This window comes from Atractosteus spatula, chromosome 11, assembly GCF_055471065.1.
Source record: "Atractosteus spatula isolate fAtrSpa1 chromosome 11, fAtrSpa1.hap1, whole genome shotgun sequence".
In the NCBI taxonomy this organism is placed as follows: domain Eukaryota; kingdom Metazoa; phylum Chordata; class Actinopteri; order Semionotiformes; family Lepisosteidae; genus Atractosteus; species Atractosteus spatula.
In genome coordinates, this window is record NC_142716.1 from 43,813,523 (window position 1) to 43,838,241 (window position 24,719).

General features: G+C 42.3%; 1 protein-coding gene across 4 annotated transcripts; it reads right to left on the bottom strand.

The window, feature by feature from the left end:
* Nucleotides 1-43: 43 nt before the first annotated feature.
* On the bottom strand, nucleotides 44-21,338 carry mafgb (MAF bZIP transcription factor Gb). Of its 4 annotated transcripts, XM_088928218.1 has the most exons (4): nucleotides 21,162-21,285; nucleotides 20,657-20,748; nucleotides 8,544-8,609; nucleotides 44-7,424 (listed from the first exon to the last, which is right to left on the bottom strand). In XM_088928218.1, exons 3-4 carry the CDS (start codon nucleotides 8,577-8,579, stop codon nucleotides 6,972-6,974), a joined length of 489 nt encoding a protein of 162 aa, XP_088784344.1. In that variant the 5' UTR covers nucleotides 8,580-8,609; nucleotides 20,657-20,748; nucleotides 21,162-21,285; the 3' UTR covers nucleotides 44-6,971. The 4 variants fall into 4 exon arrangements, with proteins under 4 accessions (XP_088784344.1, XP_088784343.1, XP_088784345.1 ...); XM_088928217.1 differs by lacking the exon at nucleotides 20,657-20,748 and having other exon boundaries at nucleotides 21,162-21,338; XM_088928219.1 differs by lacking the exon at nucleotides 21,162-21,285 and having other exon boundaries at nucleotides 20,657-21,030.
* Nucleotides 21,339-24,719: the final 3,381 nt, after the last annotated feature.

The window sequence follows — 24,719 nt, forward strand, 5'->3', positions numbered from 1 at the left end:
TTCAGAAACAATATTTCTCATACATTAAAAAAGCATAGGTAGTCTTTTTCAAAATGTGTTTATTGGTCATATACAAAATAAAGTAAGCTGTATATCAACAAACATACAGTATATACATCAATAAATTAAAGACGCGTCCGACTGAGAATGAAACAGTTAATTTCATGGTTGTTATATATGAATACATCATTTTACTTATCTACAGATTGCAAAAAAGTACAATAATTTAGTTAATAAATACAATTAAATGGACTTTTATTTTATGTATTTTTCATACAAAGTACTGTGATATCATAACTTATTACACCCCAGACAGAAAAATAACAAAAACAGATTTTATTATTGTTATTTACCATATTCATAAAACTCACTACTTTTGTATAGCTTTAATTTTCTCACTTTACACTTTTGAGACACAGAAACCTATTCTTGAAGAGCAAGATATTTAAACTTGCCAAATCACGTTTACCGGTTGACGAAGACATGTGGTTTGATTAAAAATAAAATAGCAGTCTAAAGCTTAGATTTTTGTCACGTAAGTGCTGATAAACTATTTCTTCTTTTTTAAAATACATATATTACATCTCATTCGTGACCAAAAGGGTGTTTAATAAAGTAAAAGATGACTGCAGAGGTACTCACAATAGTGCTATTAACATAAATACCAAATATTAACAGTAAAAGGGCTTAAACATTATTATTTCTAAGAAGCTGGGGTTGATACTTGCAGATTTACTCAAAGCATAAAGAACTTCAACATATGCCTAAGTCATAGTAATTGGTCTAGCAGCAACATAGGGAGTTTATTATTTAAAACTCTTTAACAACAACAAACACTATGTGAAGAATTCTAAATTCAGTGAGTAAGCCCGCTGCCCCGTTTTCCTCCTGATTAAAAAAAGGGGTGTCTGATCTATTATCATCCACAATCTTCAAACCTCTTTTCTTCCTTAGCCAGGTATACCTTATGGAAACTGATTCTAGTTTATCTTAAAGGGGAGCTCCAGCAACCAGCGGTGTTAAACAGAGTTGATAAGGCATGGGACCACCCTGGAAGTCAACAACGGTTCCCTCCATACAGCAAAATACAGTACGGACTACTCAGCTATTCAACACAAACTCGCACGCCCTGTCACAATCTGGAGGAACTCTGCGTTTGCGTCCTCTGCTTTGACCAGGACTTATCTGATCTGGGAACAGGAGATAAAGAAGTCTGCTATCTTTTTAGAAAGTCAGGCCTGATGAAAGGAGTCCACAAATATTTCATCTGTTACAGAATACGAGGGGGAAGGCTGCACTCCCACCTCCTCCCCCAAAGTTTTGTCCATTGCCTGGACAGGGATGATTGGCATTCCAGATCGTTTTTAAAATAGAGGAGGCAGAGAGGGGTTCATTTGTGCTTGCATTCATTCTACAAGTACAATTTTTGCCTTGTCTTACGAGCACAAAACTGAAAAGGCAAGGAAACTGCACCAAATGAGGAAAAAAATGGAGAAGATTGTTTGCATGGTGCAAGGATGTCATTAAAAATCAACGTTCATTTCCTACTAAATACCCTGTACTTTAACAACTGTACAGATGACGGAAGTAAAGGGTTATTCTTTTGCTCGGTGAAAGGGAGGGAAAATGAATTCAAGAAGAATCATAGACAGATAAGCACTCTGTATAAAACTATTGACTTTTGTCACTTTACAACATCACTACTCGTAGCTCTGAGCTCTAGTCTCTCACTGTAGTCCACTGAGTTGCATATTTAAAAAGGTTCACTTTTTCACAACAGTCACCACGACGTACGCACGTACGCCACATGTCTCCAGAAGAGAAATGAATGACACAAGGCGCTTGCCAAAACAAGCACTTAAAAACCTTTACACATTGTTCACAGAGGGTAACACTACAGGACCGTCACAGCAAAAACAGAATGTTAACATTGAAACAAGGCAATGCCAAGAATCAGGATCATCTTCCTTAGAGCAGTTTCACAGATAACCAGTCAAATCATGTCTTGTCAATTACTTTTTTTAAAAAGAGAAGATGTATGCATAATATATATATAGAGCGATATATATATACACACACATATTATTCGGATTAAATGCCTCAGGCGTGATTTCCAGTGTTCAGACGTTTTTAAGTTAAATGCATTGTAAAGGCCAAGTGTTGAGCAGGAAGCAAGTTCAAAAGACCAGCAATTCGCTAAGGTTCTCTCTCCTTTGTCACTCAGAGCAGCTCATCTAAAAACCTTTGTCTCCTGGGCTTTGCATCTTTTAGCTTCTCTCCTAGCATTCACGGTCGGGTCTCTGAAGGAAAAGCAAATAAGCTTAGTTACTTTATAATGTGATTTTGCGGCTTTTCGAGAGCTTGTAAAATGTCAGAACAAATATATATTCTTAGTACTTCCTTGTGTGAGGGAGGAAGAGTTCAGGTCCACTTTAGAGGTAAAATAGTTTCTCATGTCAGAAATGCTCAGTGTAAGATCCTTCGGCAGCATTAATCTCTGTTGAAATCCCGTTTTGGATTTTGGTTTCTTAAAATGTTTTCAAGTGAACATGAGCCCTTACTAATCGGGAGTAGCCCTAATCCACAGACCGATTTATATACTGTACATGCTCCCCGTCTTGGGTTTTAAAGGCAACTCCTTGTGTCACATGATATGGTCCCAAAACATTGAATAGCCTGTTACAAAAAGTGATCTCACATCCTCTGCATTCCTGAGCAAATTTCTAATTGGTAGAATGCCATCAAAAAAGGGCAGTATATTAATGATCTTTTCACAATTCACAAAGAAAGGGAAATAATTTTCCCAACTACAGTTGCACAATATGAGCAGTGGTGCAATGCTGTGAGGGACAGGGAACTTCAATCAAGGGAATTTCAAGGTAAAGAACATCTTTACCTTGCACTGGCCAGTAGAGAGCTGACACAGACCTTGTCAAACCCGTGTGTAGCAAAAACTACACAACCTGCGCAAAACATGTCTTCTCTGAAAAAATGAACTCGGAGAGCACATTCAAAAATAAAACTAAATAGGAAACACTTGGCCTTTAACTGTTTAACTTGTCACTCTGTCGATATAAAGAGGAACATCAAACTTTGGAAAAGGCATTCAATTGTTGTGCTATTGACCAATTTGCATTGGACCCCACTGCTTTCTTGTTTTAGTTTAACTAAAAACCTTTCATACTCTTTCGTTTAATTTTTTTAAGGTAATTTCGGTTTCAGTACATTTCCTTTCATCCGTTTTCTAACTGCATTTTCCAATACGGAGTCGCAGGGGAGCCGGAGCCTATCCCGGCAAGCAACACGCGCAAGGCAGGGCACACCCTGGACTGGACGCCAGTCCACCACAGGGCACACATACTCACACTCACACCCGGGCCAGTTTCCCCAGAAGCCAATGAACCTACCAACATGTCTTTAGACAGTGGGAAGAAAACCAGAGCGCCTGGAGGAAACCCAAGTGAAGGTGTGGAGAACATGCAAACTCCATGCAGATAGCACCCCAAGGACTCCAGCACTGAACCCGGGGCCCCAGCGCTACGAGGCAGAGATGCAAATCACTGCATCACCGTGCTGCCCCAGGTGCATTTCCTTTCTGGTCCTTGACAAGCCATTTTTACTGATGTTTAACAAGGTTTTCCATTATAATCTGTCCTCATAAACATACTGTATACTGTTACATAAAGACAACATTTTTTTGAAAAAGCATTCAACCTTTTAAATATTTCATATACAAAAAGAAAAAAAATCAAGCCCTGTTGTTCCTTCGCACTTGATATTAATACAGCATTTAAATAAATACATTTCTTAGAAGACGAATAAGAACAGGTTTTGAACTAAACCCGTTACAAAATATACCTTCTATTGAGAAGTTTTAAAACTTGTTGCACTTTATAGTTGTGGAATACACTGTATTTATTTTCAACTACCTTTAAAGCTAATATGTTCAATATCATATTTTTCCCCCCAAGCAAAAGATTTGTTAGTACCAGCATTGTTTGAAACGGATGCAATTTAACATTTTAAAAAACTCATTGGTTGCACAGAAAAAGTTTTAACTGCAGCCAATAGTAATTCCAAGAACACTGAAAAGTCTCTTTTGGCTTTCTTTAGTATGCAAATTTGCTTTCTCTATTAAACAGCCACAAGAAACTACCTACTGCTCAGCAGTAAAATCTGCTGGTTCTGATTAAATTCTATTGAAAATGGGGCCCCTTGCAAAATGGCAGTAGCTATTATGACGCTTTTTTTACACAGTGCAGAAGAGTCACACATCCCTGGCATTAATAAAAAATAATCATAATAATAATAATAATAATAATTGAAAAAAATGTTTTTTGCCTTAAATATAGCAGAGAAATATACAGAAATCACACATCACAAAAATAACTTAAGAAAGGTGATGTACACAGTCGCGCTTTCATTCTGATGTTTCCTACTTTCAGACCCCCGCAGCAGTTTTGTTATCTGAAAGCTGAACAGATCTCCCCACGCCAGATCAACAGGAATACTTAATGAAGCCGAACACCAATTCTAAAGAGCGCACACAAAGAGCCCTGCTTTGTGGAAGCCAAGGAAACGGCTTTCAATTTCTCAGCATTTGGAAAATGTGTATATTACCACAGTGCATCTCGTACATAAAGATGAGGCTGAGCTTTCTCTCGCTTCGTTGTTCGCGCACACACAAGCACAATACCAATGTGGCACAGAAACCCTTAGGGTTCAAAGCTGTGAGGCGATTTCCATTATTATTATTAAAACCCAAGGAGGAGACCTACATTTCCCTGCTGGATGAAGGGAGGACTCGGACCCCGGCAAGTCATCCCACAGTATCATTTTTCACACTGACACGCAAAACTATTGCCAAAAGCAGGCAATATAAATTCCTAAATCACTCAGATTTTCGGAGCCGACGGGGATACATTTTTTTTTAATAGTTAGCGGCGCATGATTTCGTTATGCCATCAAACAGCGCGAGAAGGCAGTGTTGACAGAATCCAATAAAAAGGGGGTTCTGAAAGACAACAGGCTCTGTTTACATCACCAGTAATCTTTTTTTTTTAAAAAAGAAAAGTACAGCATTACATCCATATAGTGAACAATACTGTCACCTTGTCACTTAAACGTCACGCCACGCGCTAATCCACAGTACGCGCCTATGCACTAGAAAAGCTATCGACTTCAATAATAAGCCACTTTTGGTACAATTGCAAAAAGGATATCAAACAAGTTTTTTTGTACTTTTTTTAAGAGGTTTTATAAATAATGTAAGATACTCTATGTATTTATAAAAATCAACACTTGAACGCGGACAAAGATCCTTAAAATACATACACTAACAATTTTATAGTAAAGCTCCTGTGATTACACAGCTGTCTATTTATGTGGTCAGCTAGTCCCCATTTTATTACCAAAAAAAAGTATTTGCCATTTTTTTTACCGTAGGCTCTGTGTGACTGAAAGCCCCTTCACGGGACATTTTTAAATGATGGACAACAAAAGGTTAATTGAGTCTTTTTCACACGTCTCTCGAATTGAATGGAAATAACAAAACATGTGCTTACGTTGTCATCGGTTCTCCAAAACACTGCGGTGTTGTTTGGCAGCTCTCTGATGTTGCACACAAGTGCAATTTTAGGTGCGAGACCCAGAAAAGCTAACTTTGCAAATATCATGAGCCAAAAAAAATAGTAAAGGTGAATCTTCAGCAAATCAGAAAAGCATTTTCTTCCATTCAACCAATAAATTGAGCAGTCAATAGTTTAAGAACTAAAGCTTGGGATTCCTAACACTGACAAACAAACTTTTCCATACTTAAATATTTTTGTATTGCTTTTCCAATTGAATTGTCTTCATAACAATACTCGTAAACATCTACAAAGAATACCAGCTTATTCCAGACATGGAATATATTACAAAAATTGCGCAACTTCCCAAAAAGTTAAACAAACACCTCAATTTTTTACCTTTTTTTGTTTAATTAAAAAATGGACTACCCAATCACATAAATTGGTCATCTGAGCGAATGTATTTCACTGCCATTCAGATACTGTACAACTCTGAAACAGGTGAACACTTACAGATTTTTGTCTTTTTCAAAATACGGTTGGTCAGTGCAAAATATTAGGCACAGTTTGAAAAACGCATGTGAATGGGATATAAAATGTGGTCTGCCTACACTCAACCCCTCTGTAAAAGAAATGGTTTTGTGCTGTGATTTCACTGAACTTTGCAACAATTGATAAAATATTCTCAGCTGTGCTTGTAAAAAGGCATGAAATTAATTCTCGGATTTGCAAGCTCGTACCCAAACTAGGGAGACAAATCTGGATTCCGGGGCCTTCTTAACCAGTGCAGTCAATAACGTGTAATATCCCATAGGGTGTATTAGGACGGAAAAGACATTGATAAATAAATTATATCGAAAACAGGGAAAAAAAGGAACCGGCAACCACAAATTCGAAAACAGCAGACAGAGCTCACACTTGGACCCTTGCGACCAACGCCTGCCATAAAACCCTGACAAATCTGATCCAGAGAGGTCTTCACACGGACATCTAGGTCGGCTGGCCCGACCTACCCCTCCGGCAATACCCAATTCGACCTGACGTTACACCGTCGCGGTTAAGTGCAGGTGGCAACTTCCCCTGGACGGTCTTGCCTTGATGCCTGGCCACTCGGGAGGTAAAACGATCAGCCTCCCAAGGGTGACGGGGTGAGACGCTGGCAGGGTGCCACTACCACAACAGACCCCCGCCAGCTCGTGCTACACCCTCCCGCACCCCCAAGGAGGCCGCTGCCCCTCCTCCTCCTCCTGCTGCTGCTGCTGCTGCTGGCGGGGGGTGATGGGAGATGGGGTGGGGAGGGAGAGGGGAGGTGCTCAGTTTGAGGGGTAACACAAACAATGAAGCTCTGTGCTCAATTATGATGCACTGACCAGTTCCTCCCAACGGCTCCTGCCCTGCTAGATACTAAGACCTAGCGTCAGTTTTTGACTTGACTATTGTGATAACGCTGGTGGTGGCCACCTTGCCAGGAATGAGGGGGCCGATGACGGAAGCGATGGGGCCCCGGGCGGGGGCCACGGGGCTGCGGGCGACTGTCCGGGCGAAGTTCTGGAGGGCCTCGTATTTGGAGCGCAGGGCGTCCAGCTCCACCTTCATGCTGGCGTTCTCCGAGGCCAGCTTCTCCACCTCCTGCTGCAGCTCGGCCTTCTGCTTCTCCAGCTCCTCCTTCTGCGTCACCCGCTTCACCCGGCAGCTGGCCGCGTAGCCGCGGTTCTTCAGCGTGCGCCGCCGCTGTTTCAGCTGCAGGATCTCCTCCTTGGACAGGCCGCGCAGGTGCTGGTTCAGCTCCCGCACCGACATCGTCACTAGCTCCTCGTCCGTGAGGCTGGTGCCATTCTCCCCCGGTTCCCTTTTCACCTGAAAGAGGCCAGAGAGCACCCAAATCAAAAACGGATAAACCAGCGCAGCTCCTTTCGGCATCACTGCATCCACCCTTCCATCTTCTGCCCACTTCACCCAATTCAGGGTCGCAGGTGGAGCCGGAGCCTGTCCCAGCAAACAGCGGGCACAAGGCAGGGTACACCATGGACGGGACGCCAGTCCAACGCAGGGCACAGCCAGACACAAACACACAGTGGGTGCGATTTTCCCAGGAGCCCATAAACCTGCAAGTACGTCTTTGATCTGTGGGAAGAAACGGGAGCGCCTGGAGGAAACCCACGCGAAACGTGAAGAGAACATACAAACTCCACAAAAATAGCATCCGAGGTCAGGAACTGAACCCAGGGCACCAGAGCTCCCAGGCAGCAATGCTAACCACTGTGTATCCCCTGGTATCACTTCAGAAAATCTAACTTATTTATTTGGATGGAAAAGCACCAAGAACAAAAGCAGCCCATTCTGGTGCAAGTAGCGAACCACTTCCGGCCACTCAGTTATTAATAACTAAGTGACCCAAATGTAAAAGCACATTTGATAGCCTGTTTTTACAATTTCCTGCTGTGCAATGCTCCTGGGGATATAAACATGTTGTGACTGGTTGTGGATTTTGAGTCTGGTGAAACCAGGATGAGAAACAAGCAGCTTTAAATTCTGCTTTGGTCCTTATGAGGCCTCCTCAGGCTTCAGGTTCAGGATTTCCACATTTTTAAAGAAGTGTTTAAAGAAAGCCCACAGGCTAGCTGCCACAAGAGGTGATATTCTCCCCTCATTGAGAGCTCACAGACTATCTGCGAACTATCAGGCTATCAGTGCCACAGGAGGCGATATGCTGCCCTCACTGCAAGCTCACAGGCTAGCTGCCACAGGAGGCGATATGCTGCCCTCACTGTACAGTAACTCACAGTCCAGCTGCCACAGGAGGCGATATGATGTAACTCACCGGCTAGCAGGGTATCAAACCAAGAACTTGCATCTTCATCGAGGTCAAATGTGAAGAAGGCAGAAAGCAAAGCTAATAAATGCCCAAAGGCAATATTTCCGAAGGAGAAAGGCTTTAAAACGCACTTGTCATTTCCAAGCGCCTTACTGCCTCACCTTCAAGGCTTTGCTTCCCTTGTTAGCGGTCGTCATACCACGAGAGCCGGTTCCGACAACACAGGTCTGCAGAGAAAACAAAACAAGTTTAAAATCTTTAATAACTGAGAGGCGATCTCCGTGCACAACAGCCGCTATAACTGAACTTCCCCAGTAAGGAACTGCTGTTTCTGCAGAAACGGACTCCACTGCACATTACTATTACAATGGTTTTTTTTAAATAATGAAACAGAGTACTAAAACAACCAGATATGTTTATTTTAATCCTGCACCTTCTTATCCTCAAGTCTACGTACTGTAAGAGCATGTTTGAAACGAGCTGATCTAAAACCCCAACAATTTTCCATAACACGAAAGGCGAAAAATTCTGTCAGGTTTTGTTTAACAAGCATTCTGAACCCTGCCACTCTTAAAAGTAGGACACTGAATGTGAGAAAGATAACAACCTCCAGTTTCCTGTTTCCTGCAGGCTCCTTGGTGGCACAGTGGTTTTCAACCATTTCTAAGAAAACAACAGAATGAAAAAAAAAAAATCTATCCCTTATTTCATTACCTTCACTAAACCTCTCAACGTCTGCTTGCTATATTTTGACCTCAGATCGACACATCGAAGAATGGAAAACAAATAATGAGAAACTTGAGTTTGGAGCACTAAAATGTCATTTTGCTGAAGTACTCCAAAGAACTTTCAGCCACTTACGTCTACCCAGTCACAGTTACTGTACGTACTTCCCCAACTCCTAGCTACAGAGCAGTTTTCCTCTCATTTCGAAAGAAAATTCTACGCGGCACATCTCGCCACGTGCGTAGGTATGCCTCACCGCTGGGAGTCTGTGTTAAGAGTCCCACAGAAGAGCTGGGGTCGTCATGAAGCACCGATCGGCGCTCCTAAAATCACAACAGCGTAAAAGAGCGTATCGGCCAATCGGGAAGGAGCGTCGGAATCATCTCCATGCTATCTGCCCTGGGCCAACAGCAGCACCAGATGTGACCATTTCCCCCAAGTGAAGATGCCTTTAAGACAATCAAATTAAAGGGCTTTCATAAGAACACAAGGAAGTTTATCACTGGAAGGAGACCATCTAGCCTGTTTGGTAATACGTTTAACACTGAACAGAAACTCATTTCCCCTGCTCGTTCCCCTCTCTACACTGTGCCGCAAAAAATGTTTTTATTCTCAATCTTGACATGTAATTCACTTGTTGCAATTCTCTACATGGAACACATACCAGGCAGATGTCTACATAACCACTTACGTCTGGCTCCAGCCCGCGTGCGGTCTGTGCTTCTGTAGGTGTTCACTGCCTCCGTTTCTGTGTTGCACTGGATTTACTGGCATTATTGTGCTCATCTATGAAGACGTTTTATATACTTAATTGTTTCATGCTTTTCTTGTAATCAAAATCAGATTCCTTCTGATACAGCACTTCATGCTAAGGTTCATTAATGCTCGGCCAGCTCTGGACAAGGGCATCTGCTAAGCAATTCTTCCTATTATTATGCAGATGAAGAAACGTAGGGACTTTCAAGCGAGGCTGTGAAATGGTCCCCAACAAGACTGAGGTGTTATTGTCTTTTAAGAATATTCCAGGGGATTTCCTGGGTGTAATGACAAGCTAAGAAACTGCTCGAAAGAGACAATGATGAGAACCGTACTCCTGCAGAAGAGCACACATGGCAGTTCCAAACTGCACAGCAAGCTGAAGGTCAGCGAAGCCACGGGGTCATCAGTGGCTTTTGTTGCACTCAGCAGCAGCTTGTCACTGCTTACTTCACAGACAGCAAAGCCTGTGTCAGCAAGCGACCCACTGCTCCCACTGCAATGGCTGCTGGTCCTCCGTGCCAGCCTGAGAGACACAGGGAGAAGCGGAGTGGCACCCCACCTGGGTATCGTCACGGGAACTGCCAGGTGCAGGTGGGGGCACTCAGCCTCACACAGGTGAGGACGTTCTGCAACTCCCTGAATGCAGCAGTCAGTTCTGAATGGACTGCATCAAGGTATGGCGATAAAAAGGGTATTTAAAGGCAAGAGAGAATTCACCCTTAATGCCCAATAAAATACAAGAAACCTTGAGCACCAGCCCTTTATATTCTGCTACTTAGAACTTATATTTCAATTATGTTACGGTTACACTAACAATTGTTTTATATATTAGCAGAGACAAATGTATAAAACAAAGTGTTCTCACTATAGATCTTAACACTCTGTTAGACAAATATATAAAAAAGTGAAGAAAACACTGAAGCAACAGAGGAGTTGCTGGTTTTTTTTCTCTTTTACAACTGAACAAGCTCAAAGACGTTGAGCCTGCAGGGAAAACCAGGGAAGAAATCTTAACGCAGTGAGTAGGATCAGGGCCATGTGGACTTTTATGAGTCTCTGATCTGTTTCAAGATTCAAGGTCTGTAGCACAGAGATTTCCACTGAAACAGGTGCAACAGGAAAGTTACAAAAAGTAAAATAACTTTGTATACAAAGTACCAGTGGAAGTCACCACAGATTTCTATAAATGCTTCTTGAATACTGCGTGATAAAAGCAAACCATTGTGCAGTGTGACTGCGCAAATATCATGGGATCAAGTCACCCTGACTCAGCAGATTCCTAATCTCCACCAACACTGGGCTACCGCACCCCCACCCCACAACTCAGCACTATCCCATAATGCTCCAGGGAAGCCAAACAAGCCCCACAGAGTGCACACACACAGCAAGTCACTTGGGAGGAGGAGAATATTTCTGAAATGAATTAATGGATTCAGTATTTATTTCGCCTTTTCACTGCTTTCGTACACTTCCATTACTCTCCAAGACATGCTCTGCATTCCTGCCACTTTTAAGAAATTCTGAACTAAGACTAAATCAGTTAAAGGTGTAAAACAAACACAAAGCTACAGAAGTGATTTGGTAACACGGCTCAAAAACTGCTCTGAAGTCATTCTCTGGCAAAATTCGGGAAACTTAAAAAACAACTTTTCAGACAATTCCCAGTACAACTTCCATACATGTAGGTACTTAAGCAGAGTGCAGTTCACCAATTTCCTTAAATTCTAAACCTGCTTTAAACAGAAAATAAACTAGGCTGCATTTTGCTACATATTAAACAAGCATTAAGTAAATTTAGAATATTAACTTTGCTATTAATTGTTTATTATTAAACTTATTGGAATCATATGGATTATTTTCTAATATGCATCAGCAATGTACAGCGTCTTACATTGACTGCTTAAAAAAAACCTATAAGATTTCTTCCATTTTAATGAGGACAATAAAGACAATATTTAAAAATGCTTCAAGGCAGATTCATTTGTACCAGAGACTTAATTAACTTCTATTTCTTTTGCAGGCAGTTGAGAGTAATTTATATTGTAGAAATAAATCATAAACATATTAAATATGTAAATGTTTTGGGGGAGGTATTTATGATTGGTGGATTTTAATAATTTGCAAAAGAACTAACCATTTGTATCCAATAGTGGACTAAATGTGGAAATATCCTCCAAGCTTGGGTTGTCTGTAACTTGAATCCACTGTGTAAAGTAGCATATTTAAATTCATTTCTGAATACACTCTACCGACAATCCATCAGTTCTTTTATTTCAGTTCAAGAAGAAATTACTGCAATCACTCTTTCCAAACCATACAGGAACAATTTTCCAACAACGCTATAAGGAGATTTCCCCCCCCCCCACCAAGAATAAGAATAAAATAGAAAAAAAATTCTCTGAAGCTAAATAAAGAAACACAGTATCAACCAAGACAAGCATTCCTATGATATGAACGGAGCGCAACTGAACCCAAATCAGACGCCCACAGGCAGAGAGGGGGAGTATTGACAAAGAACACACTAACCCACATTAACCAAGCTGTTACAAAATTGTGATTTTACAGCAGCTATTGTATGAAACAGGGAACCTGCTTAGCAAGTAGCACCTTCCAGCCATAAACCCACCCATTACGAGTATGAAATGGAAGTAAAAACTGAGAAGGGACCAAACAAAGTTCTGACTGACCAAGCATCTGGAAATCTACAACATGGAGCTAACAGGCCGGCTGTTACTGTACCTAAAATTCTCCACACACACACAAAAAAAAGTCAAATGAAGACTAAAAATAGTCTGGGAAGCCACGAGAACACAGGGCTGCTCTTAATCCCACACATCTAAAACAAAAGTTAATTCAGGGAAACAAATTCAGCGATACTTATGAGAAGAGAGAAGCATTAAAAAGAATAATTTGATCTACTTTAATAATTTAGTACTTCAGTAAAGGGTTTACACGCAGGCAGTCACAAAATGGTTCCTGGTTTGTCCTGGTTTGTCTCCTGTTGTGATCGAAGGGCACGGGCTTTCAAGTCGTTTGACAAAATTAAAACCAAACACTGCCCCATGGATGCCTTTAGCCTTTGGTGCATCACGATGTTATTTCCCCAGCGCGCCTCCTGAGCTCCGACTTTCAGAAGAGCACCTCTGTGTAACTAGGCCCGAACGATGAAGAGGAAACATCTTGACGGCAGCCACAGCAGGCACCGCCACTCTGCACACGGGAGGCAGCCGCACAGCGCCATCCCCGCTGACAGGTTTGCTCTTTCAATATTCATGTCAGAAAAGCTTCCAAAGCAGCCTCCTCTTACACAACGCAAACGTGTTACCTCCGGTAAACGATTTCACCTCTCCTGCGCCTGTTTAGTGAGGAAGGACAGAGAAGGGGTGGGGTGGGGGGGCGCTGGCGGGGGACCGAGCCGTCTTTTGCAGGCACAGGCTGAATTTTTATGAATTGCCTAGAAGAATGCTGACATCTCAGAGCTGATTACTTGTAGAAGAGACATCACACCCACAGGAAAAAAAAAATGCTGAGTGTGAACACGGAGTAAAAAAGAAGGAAAGTTTTTTTTTTCTCCTCCTTGTTGAAACTGCATCCTCGACACATTTTCAGGAGCTTAAGGGGAGGGGGGGGAAAAACACCGATCTCAGCAACGACCAGGACCAAGTCTCCAATTAGGAAGTTTCTCAACTTGAGCTAACATGAGTGAGATTCCTATCATTCCACCATTCACACTACCCTCTTGTTAATAAATCTAGAAGTGGAAGAGAATAAGGAAAAAAAAAGCTGATGTGACAAGTTTTCACACGCCTTGTGTTGTCCCTTAATTATCTCATCCTTTTGTAGCTGCCTCTGAAAATGCTACGAGCTTGTCAAGTGGGGTTCAAATTTGTTAATTAACAGCATGATTATTTAACAGCACCCTGGCGCAATACCCATCTCCCATGATGAATATTTATACAGTTATTTACTGGCGAGGGCGAAGGCATCTAACAACACACAAGGGACAATCTGCAAGGTTAATTCCAAGGTTTATTTTAACATCACACACAAGAAAACACAGAATGCTCGCATCTTTAATAGGGTAGCTGGATAAGGTCATTTTTTGAAAAAAAGGCTGTCTTGCCAGCACTGGACTTTCCATAATGACAGACTAACACACCTCACCTGTTGTGGCCTGCACAATATACTATTCTGCTGCTGATGGGTGACTGTGCACAGAATTCTTAATGGCCCTTTTTATCCTGCAGATAAAGGATTCTCATTTTTTTTTCCATGCAGCCAGGAGACATAGCCGAAATTCGTCCTCTCCCAAAGTTGCGCTATTTCAACATTTTGGGATGGCTGCAGAGAAAGACTCCAAAATTAACAATTCCTGGGAAACCGCACCATTGACTATGGCAGGGCGTCCACGCCAGAAATGAGACCAGTTCAATTTCAACAGAACGGCAGAAAAAAACAGAGCACTGCGGAGGAGGGCAGATTTAGGCAACTCTTAAAACACACAACACGAATGTGTACACACCACACCCTAAACCCACACTTCTCAAATGTTTTTTTTCTGTCAGTGATGTTTGCAGCCAGTAAAGACCTGAGGGTTTGTGCTGAAATAGTGAAGTAATCCCCCACTGACTAGAGACCTCAAGACAACAATGCAAAACTTACTGTAAACAGTAATTACACATTTAAGGTTCTGGTTGGGACTTTTTTTTTTAGTTCGCCACATTGTGCAATCATCCAAAACCTTCAAATCTTTTACAAGGCAACCTGCAGCCCACGGAAAAAAAAAAACATATTTCGACTGTATCCGCAGCCAACTTGGAATGCAGTGGAAAGTTACTTCTTTGTATAGCTTGTTACAAATTCTGTACTATTTTAAAATATCTTAGCAAACCTTCACTGCAGAAATGCCGACAGGCCCGATGCAAAGCAGATCCACTTCTCCCAGCTGAATTGACCAAGCCGGGTGTCTGTAGGAAACTATAGGGATCCCTCAAGCCATTTCCTCACAGCTCCATCCAATTCAGAGTTACAGAGGAGCTGGAGCCTATCCCAGCAAGCAATTGGCGCAAGGCAGGGCACAAGACGGGGTGCCAGTCCATCACAGGGCACACACAGACACAAACACTCTCACACCAGGGCCAGTTTTTCCAGAAGTCAATTAACCTACCAGTGTGTCTTTGGACTGTGGGAGAAAACCAGAGCAACTGGAGGAAACCCATGTGAACACAGGCAGAACATACAAACTCCACACAGACAGCACCCCAGCACCAGGATTGAACCCAGGACCCCAGCACTGTGTGGCAGAAATTCTAACCACTTTGCCAACACAAAAATCAGAAAGCCCAATGAGATAATTATGCCTGGGCCCTCAAATTAAAGGATCCAAAAGTGATGCATCTAGGAAGCCTTTTTACTCCTCTGTTTTGTTCTGCTAAACATCCATTATCTAGGATCAGCTGCTGCTCAGTCTGACAAAGGCTAACGGTTCGAACCACAACAGGGAAAAAGATCAATAGGCATTACTGGTCTAGCCAAGTCTTCCAATGCTTTATTCCAGAGGCTTGCTGTTAATTCTCACTCAGAAGACTGCTTGCATTTCATTCTGTTTTTTAAATGAAATGATCCAATGCTCTCCTTTGTTGTGTAAAGTAAATAATTTAACAATCAGTATGTGCCGTCCACCATTTAATAGCAAATTAAAAATGAGACATCTAAGCCAGCGATGCTCTTTTAATGTGGAGCTCGCATCCTATTTATATATATATAGATACAGCATCGCGAACAGATAAGAGGGAAGCTATTAACTACTAGGTATTCAGAGCGTGAAATAAGGAGTGCAGAAAAAAAATGTTCAGCAGCTTTCTGGAGAGAGAAAAAAAATCACAAGATCAGTGGTATGTGGTATTAAAAGAGCAAAAAAAAAAACTGTCTACACGTTTTCCATTTCAGGTACGAAGTCTGTGTGTAATGACAAATTCCCTAACACAAGCAAAAAAGATGCACTGTCAGGGGATTCAAACTTGTTTTTTTTTACCACGTTTTTCCTGTGGAGGACCTTGTAGGTTAATTTAGTCTCCCTTTCCGCAGAGGTAGTGAGAGCAACGGGAGATAAGTTAACTAAATACCTTGGGGGGGGTTTCTCCCATGAACCTGGGTCGGTTAAAAAAAAGAAGAAAGAAAGACTATTACAAAGAGTTTCACTACCCAATCAAAACAAACACCCTGGCTGACATTTAATCAAAGGAGAATGAGGGGCTTGGTTACTGTTCTAAAACCTTCCCTTTTGGTTTCACTTTCCCCAGAAGGAAACCTCCCGAAGAGTCCGGCAAGCACACGAAGATTCTACTCGTTTATGACCAGCCATCGTTATAAGAGAATCGAACTTCACCGTGGCACATATGCCAAATGTCCTTCTCTTGTTTGTGCCCTTTCGGTCAGACTCAAACTGTATCCCATCATACCAAAGTCAAGGCGGCTCAACCAACAGTAAAACCTACTGTGAAAGTAAACTGGAATCTCTTTGCTACTTTACATGGCAGAGCATCAGCTCAGTACTGGGTCATGCTCCTCAAAGTTTACCAATCCAGGTTTTAAACTACAAAATGCATGCTTCTCACACCTCGATTCAGTGCAAGGCACACCAAGTGCTGCGAACGCAGTCAAGGGGCATGGACGCACTATTGACCTGTGCCATCAACTCTAAAAAACACCGGGCGCAAATCACCCGTCTTCACTTGCCTGATGGAAACTATACAGCACAATGTAAGAAAATGAAGTGGAAGTCAAGAGCAGCCTTTGATGATCATTCTAACCCATCGCTCTCAAGCCACGCCAGTTTATGAAGGCTAACAGCCGAGTTCTCAAGTCACGGTAACTGACGCTGAACTGAATTTGCCTCAAAAAGACAGTCTTGTTTTGTGCAGGGAAAGAAGGACAGCACAATAATAAATCTGGGCCGGGAAAAAAAAAGACATTACGTATGAAAACCCGGCAAATAATTTTTAATTCCAAACCCACTTGCCAATAATATTTTAAATACAGAAGATTCTTGCCACATGGCTCAGAAAATATGGCAAATGAGGATAATGAAATCCATCATCCACTACAGGATGCAAATTAAGACGTTTAAATTTGAACAACACATGGAAATTGTACATTAGACTTACAGTGTCTGATTAGTACTGGGGTTTATACAAATGAAACACCTTGCCAATCTCTGTATAACACAGTGACACCTCTCTAACATTAACCACTAAATTCTACGCAAACCCCCCATTACAATTATAGCACATTTAAGTTAATATTTACATTTTGAGGTGTAAGAACAGGTACTAAAAACTATTTGGGACATTTTAAATAATAGATAATAAGAAAGTGTGCACAAAAATTAAATAGTAGAAAACATTCATTCTTGCTTCTCGCCCCCTGATTCCATTGCCACTCTAACTTTAAATGTACAGCAGCTATACTATAAACCAGAGGCCTCTGCCCCTGGTCCAACAGGTATCAATCGGGAAGGTGATGAGTTAAGTGGAGTTATTTTGGGATAATTTGGGACCACAATCTTAATGCTATTCTTCTCTCAAGAACCAAAAATTAACTTAACTGATCAAATTATTTTATTAATAACTTACAGGTGTTCCCTATCTCTAGAAACGGAGAAGAGTTTTATTCAAGGAAGAACCCGTAAGACTTGCTGGAATCAGGTCTAGGTCTGGAGACCCCTGGTATTTTACATGTTGATGCTTATTTTATGTCTTATAAACAAAGGGGTATTTTCCCCGGAAGGAAAAGGTTGTTGTTTTAAATTTGCCTTTTCAGACTTTCACACAAGCTAGCAGACGTTCAGTTCTTATAGACTGTTAAAGAGCATAGAAAAGAAGACTGTTTTACCAGGCTGCCACCGTTACGTCCTTTAAGATGATTTACATCATTCTCAAGCAAGAACAGAAATTGCATTTTTTTAGCAGAAGTACAATTTCTGTGCTGGAATTTAAGGAACATTGTCTGAATTTCAACCCAAACACTAGTAGGGCTGCCTTTTTTAAAATAAAAATATTAAACATTCTGATCTCTCTGGCTGTTTTTTTTTTATGTGCAGCACAACCTCTCTGCTCTGTAGTTTCACCATCCTTGCTATTTCTTCTGTTTTTAACAGTTATGTTTCCAGGTCAGACACTTCAGTAATCTTCCCTGGGCTTACACTTTTTAGTTTCGGGCTTTGCCAAACCTGATCCCAACTAAAAAAAAAAAATCTACCCATAACTATTTGAAAACTGTAATTAATTTTTGGACCAGAGTTAAGGAAATCATAAACTGTCCACGGGCAATGTTATGCATTTGCTTAACAGCATACACATTACGACTAAAATGACAAAAAAGACTGAACATCTTGCATTTAACATTTGCCAATTTATACATAACTTAGTGAATAACTTTATCCAGGCTTAGCCTTAACACTGTTGCGTCAGTACAGTCTCTTATATTGTATGGTACAATCAGTATAGTCGATGATGTAGGAAAATGCTACCAAACGCACATAACAGTAAAGGAAAACTTGGAACCAGACTGAAAATAAAGTTTAAAAGTCATTACAATTTTATAACGCCACCACAACGGCAGAATTAAAACAAGAAGCCGCAAGCCTAAACGATGAATTTACACAGCTGTGGGGCTGTATCAGCATGGGAGAGATTGTGCATATATACTTAAATATACACTGTGTGAGAAAACATCATTGAAAGAGTCAGAAGGCGTGTCAGAAGGAGATGAAAAACAAATGGCTGTCATTTACACACTGTGGGAGGTATCAGAGCTGTGGCAGAAGGCCCTTCCCTTTCGTAACGTTTTCCCCAGCAATCCTGTTAATTCCTTCCACAAACTGCCCTTTTTCCTCACACGACTGTACCACTCATCTTGCTCACAAGGGGAAGGTGCGGAGGGGCAGGTGGACCGAACTGCACAGAAGTTACTTCAAACTGGCCGAGCTGGCACACATAAGGAATGACTATTTTTGGAGTGATTGTTCCCTGGTGTTCCAAGACAGACCTAGAGACAGCTTGTAAACACACTGATTCAAAGTAGAACAAGGCCAGAAACAATAATTACAGACCACCAGTATTGACTTTAATAGACAGCACTACACTCCCACAGAGGTGTGGTATAACCCTCTAGTATCAGGGTGTCGGGAGCTTCTGACTGCATCTAGATAAGATAGTGAGACGCTCGATGCCATAAATATCAGCCTATGCCTCCACTAAACACAGACTTTTAGCCACTTGGCAATCCAGTCTCCCCAGATTTTTACATCTCAAACTTTCTGTGCGGAAAGACAAAAAGGTGTTAATTTACTCCGCCGTCCCGTATTGGGGGGAAAAAAAAGCTGAGAATGACCAGATCACAGCAAATTCAGCATTGCATCCAGTGACTGTAAAGGAACGTTTCATCTTTCAGCCATACTTCAAAATATTTGTCTGGGAAATCGATTGTGATTTGCCCACTTCTGACTGTTATCACCTGCTGAAAATAACTAGCAAAGCGTTTCTCATATAAAGCACAACATCCATTTCGCAATATCTTTACAGATCAAAACCGTTAAAAACAGTTTGAATGCCACCTTTAAAGAGAAAGGCGTTATCCTAAGCTGTGAACTTTGGTCAAACATCTAGTGTTTCTGAAAAGGCTTTCTGACATTGACAGTCATAACTGGACAGGTAAGAATGCCTCCCACTGGATATGCACAGCTCTTCAACAATTCACCCAGGTGTTGGGGTAAGGCATAGAAACCACAATCCAGCACAATAATCGAGGAACACTTCGGCCATGATGGAAATCGGTCAAAATTCATCCGATTCTCTGACCTGAGTCACAAGCTGGCCATCTAAAAAAAAGGAGACATACCATACCGATCTACTAACAGCAAGCGTAACCTGTTTCACTTCTCATTAAGGTTCACCGCTGAGTGACTTCAAAATAAGAAGCAGGAAATATTCTCATACGGAGAAAAGGAAAGTGTGTGTGTGTTTTTTTTTTACATAACACCACACAGATACATTCATTGCCCTTTTGTGATTTACAGCACAACCCCACAACAGTTCGACCTGAACTGGGGGAAAAAATTCAAATACCACCAAGAAGTTTATTGTTCATTTCGTGGTCGTGACGGCCCTGCGGGTTTCGGGACTAACATGGCCCCTTTCGGACCCGTCTGCTGGCCCTGTGGCATCGTCGCTCATCTCCCTAAACCGACAGCAAATAAAAATCATCGATCCTTATCGCCGAGCCCAGACCTCTGTCCGCAGGTCCATGTCAGCACTGCCTGTCCAGTGCCGCCTGCCCAGCCTCAAAATTCAACGTTGTGATGAATCAGCACATACGGTACTTTCTGAGCCGATTTCGAAATCGAAAACAAGCCTTTAGTATTTTTATAGTTTAAAAAAATAATAATAATGATAAGATAACGGTCACACGGTGTAAGAAGACGACTTGAAACACGGGCTCCGACCTACACCGTTCTCTCAAATTCTCATCCACGGTGTAAGATTACAACAATTTCTTTGTTAGTGAAACGTTTGTTCTTGATCACCCCGATACAATGAAGCGATACACCTTTTACTGTAGCGAAGACATTTTCCCCCCCCCCCCCCCCCCCTTAACTGAGGAGCGCTTTCTGCTCGCAAGAATCACATTTTTCGAGACGGGCAGAACGAGTTGGCGCTGCGAGCCGACTCGTCTCGGCGGCCAGCGGCACCAGGCGACGCTACGGCAGCCGATGCTGAGCTCACCTTACCTTCCCAGAAAGCCGGCCAGCCTGACCTCTCTCTCCGCCTTACTACAGCGCCGTCGCCCCGGCTTTCGCCCGTTTTTCAGCACGGCCCCGTTCTGATGAAACAGCAGGTTTGTCCAGCTCAGATGCATTACACATTTCTCGGCAACACGCTCCACGCCGCTGTCTGCCACTGTGACTGACAGGGGCTCGGCGCCAGCTTGCGCCCAGCGAGGTCCCGGACCAAGGGGACTCCCCGGTAAAGCCGAGATTTTACAACCACCTTATCCTTTTGTTAAAAACCCTGTGCCCGCACGGTTCTGACCGCACTCGCCGTGCATGCCTAATGACCCAATCGTGATGAATCAGCATGTCTGGCCCTTTAATGCACTCTCTCTCACACACACACACATCGACATGCACACACCACAGATCTACAGGCAAAGCAAAGGCGTGCACACTCAGCAAAATAACACATCTCTTTCAAATGTGCCGTCCGCGATCGAAGTAAACCCGCCATCGGACTCACCAAACTCAAGGGAGACCCTCTTCCCCACCGCCGGAGGTCTGATATCGGGGTATTTGGAAGTGAGGCGCCTCTATTTCTGGGTAATTTGTAAAATTTACTCCCTCGCCTTCTCCTTGTTGATCCCTTTCTCTTGTGCCGGAGCCAGACGTCATATGATGTTTGGTCACGTGGTTTCATTCATGAAGGATCTACGCAACTGGCAAAAAGGCTTAAAGGGACCGAGGCCGCATATTTTCCAAAAAGCACATTCTTCCACACCTCCCGAAACTCGCTCTTTAAAGGGACAGTCGGCTCCCCAAACCCGTATCCCCCCCAAAAAAAACAAAACAAAACAACGGACTAACTAGCAGCTGTGGCTTTCGAGACAAGCTGGTGTGTTTCGGCGAATTTGGAATCACCCTGCACCGCTTTTTTTTACATATAGTAAGACAGGTTGAGAAAGCAAATATATATATATCCTCAAGAAAGTTTATTTTTTAAAAGTTGCATTGTTCCCAGATTATAATAGATCGTTATCCTAATGTGTGTTACAAGACACTGCGCGGTACGTGCGATGTGCTAACTTGCCGGAGTTAAGCATTCCTCAGAGCAGTACGCAAGGGAAAGTTTGAAAAATGCGCAGCAAATGGCAAAACAAAATGTTTAACATTCCGCCAGTTTTAGCGGGGTACTAAACGCGCTGGTGGGGGGGGGTTCTTCTCTCGCAAGTGTAACAGTGGGAAACGCGATCCCTCCCGAGTTATACAGAAGTGTGTCCAGCCAGCCAGTGGTTGGCCGGGGGCAGATGTGAACGCGGCTCTGCCGAACAGGGAGGGGGGGTCAAAACGGGACAGCCCACCTGCAAAGCATTTTCGAAGGGGGCTGTCGGAACCTGAGCTCCTTTTTCGGCTCTGTGGTTTGATGGGATCTGCGCACCATAAGCAGAAACATTACAGCACTTCCCAGGAATGTCTTAAAGAGGCAAGCGCCGAACAATAGGCAGAATCGCGGATCCCTGTTCGAGAATGCTGGCGCATGTTCTCGTCAATCTTTCCAAAAAAAAAATGCCGTTTTTATCTTTCAAAGGAGACCGTGCATGTTCTACCCTTCCCACCTTTTTTTTTCTGTGTGATTTCTGGACCACTGTCAAGCGCAACAATTTGTATCTTAAAAAAAACATTTCACAATCATGTCTGTTATCACATGTGGTTTTCATTTTGCGGAGCTGCGCATACACTGGCAAATCACTTGCACAATGTACACGTAGGCAGGGCAGTTTAATGTTAAAGTCTGCGTGACCTCTCTGCTTTTAATAGGTTCGAGGCACGTAAATCCGTGCAATCTAGAACATTTATCGTAGGATATAATATTTGTCTTTAAAAAAGTGAACTACGACACACATTTCTCTTTGGGTCCACACACAAAGCGAAAGCAGATGACTAGTATAATATCCTCATTCTTCTCTTAACTAGTTTTGTTGGAGGGGGAGGGCGGAAGGAGTGGATGTAGGCGTCAATGCAATGACTTAAATTTAGGGATCATTTGGGGGACCGTTCGCCTTTAAAATACAAAGCTGCAATTACATTTTATTCTCCCCAGACACCGGGTTCAGTGAAACTCAATCTTCTTCCTCGCAACCACCGGTCCTACAAGCGCCTGACCCAATTCATTCAATCTGTACAAACCGCGACCATCACCCCCTACAAAGCACAGCCTCGTTGAGAACGAGAAAGCGCGTCTGAGTCGATGCAGGCCTGTCACTCAGTTCTGATTGTTCAAATCCGGCGTGTACTCCACAATACAGTATTTGTCCTGGGCAAAGCAAACCTCACTGGAGTCAAGAACAGTGGTATTTTTTGCTGCCTTAACCAATTTTATCTTTTAAAACTAAGGGCAAGAGAAAATGGGGGAAATGTTCACCCTCTTCACGTTTTCAATCTAAATGTCTAATGTGTTCCTTGTTCCTTTAATTTAAAGACATTTACACACTTCACCTGAAAAACTGCTTATTTACATGATTGTATGCCTTGAGCACTTATATTGATATTTCAAGAACTTGCTGACGCTGTGTACGCAAATGTTCTCTGTAGAATGACAAAAAGCAGATTAATGTTTAACATATGTTAAAACAGATTAATATTAACACATTCAGTGTTTAATATGTCTTTAATAACGATAACACCAGTCTTGTGTTAGAAATGTCAGTTGTTTGGGGGTTTTTTTGTGGAATGATTTCCTGCAAAGGAGGCCCATTCTGCAGTTTTTTTCTTAAGAACAGCTCAGGCAATTTGAGTTTATATCGGAGTAGACGAACTTCACCTACTGATCTTGTTAAGGTTTGAGATTCCTGGGTTCATTCATTTAAGCCTTTTAAGTTTACTTGGGTGCTTTACTGCAGCAGACTGAGTGCATTGCTCAATGTTAACAAGAACAGTGTCTCCCCCCCAGAACTGGAATCTACTGTACCACCAGTTGAAAACCTAGAGGCCCAACCACTACTCCATTCTGCCACAATCATATCACAGGAGCTGTCCTGTGTGCGATCCAAGCTGCTTGTCCAACATGTTTAAAAACCGCTGCATGTCAATCCTGCGTTTTGATGAAATGGTGGCCCACTTACAGGAACAGTATACCCGAGTGCATTGACCACGACTGATTTTAATAGATCTGTATTGATCGCCCGCTAATGTATTCCACGGCAGAGAGCATCAGCCAGGAGTCCTCTGGAGTTCGCTCCACCGTCCATGAAACCGTTACAGCACAGGAGACAGCAGGGGGAAGCGAAAGTGATGATTCACTGTCGCTGGAGGGAAATGGTTTTTACTGGTCGTAAAACCAAGCTAGACCTTCTTCCTCACACAGCCCAGCTGCATCTGCACGATAGTGGATCGAATGGGCTGCCTCTTCTCATTTATTATTTCTGCTAATTTAAATTTAGAGCTTCTGCAGCATGGCCTTGCCGTAAGGTCAGGCGCTGTCTGCAGTGCGCTCCTGCCAGAACTCCAGCAAAAGCCTGATTGGACACGATGTTGCCTTCTGCACTGACCAAAAATATTTCAACATTTTCATTGATAAATGTGAGGTTGCAAAAACCCAAATTCATTGCTAAATGATTGGAAATGTAATGTAATGAAGAACATGTTAACATGAGCGTTTCCGATAAGTCAGTGCCAAAGCAAGAGCAAAATTGCTATGTTAGTATCAAGTGTTGATTTGATCTCTAAGCTGTTTTTTTGAAACACATATTTTGACTGCGTAACTCACAGAGACATAGTGTGTCAGTGAAGTATACAGAATCTCTGACTGTAAGCTTATTTTTTCTGTTCCTTGCACAAAGTAAAAGGTATGTTTTTTCCACCAGATGTCAGACTTGGCCCATTTGAACATAATCAAGCCTGACAATGAACCTGAGGAGCTAAAATTGAAATTTCACGTTTCAAACATGAGTGACATTAGTGAAGATGTCTGGCGTGTGTGATTATTTCACATCATGTGTATTTTGAATGGTTTATATTTTAGATATCCAAACCATCTCAGAGCATTTCTACAACCTGTTGTGGCAATGAGTGAGATGTAAGC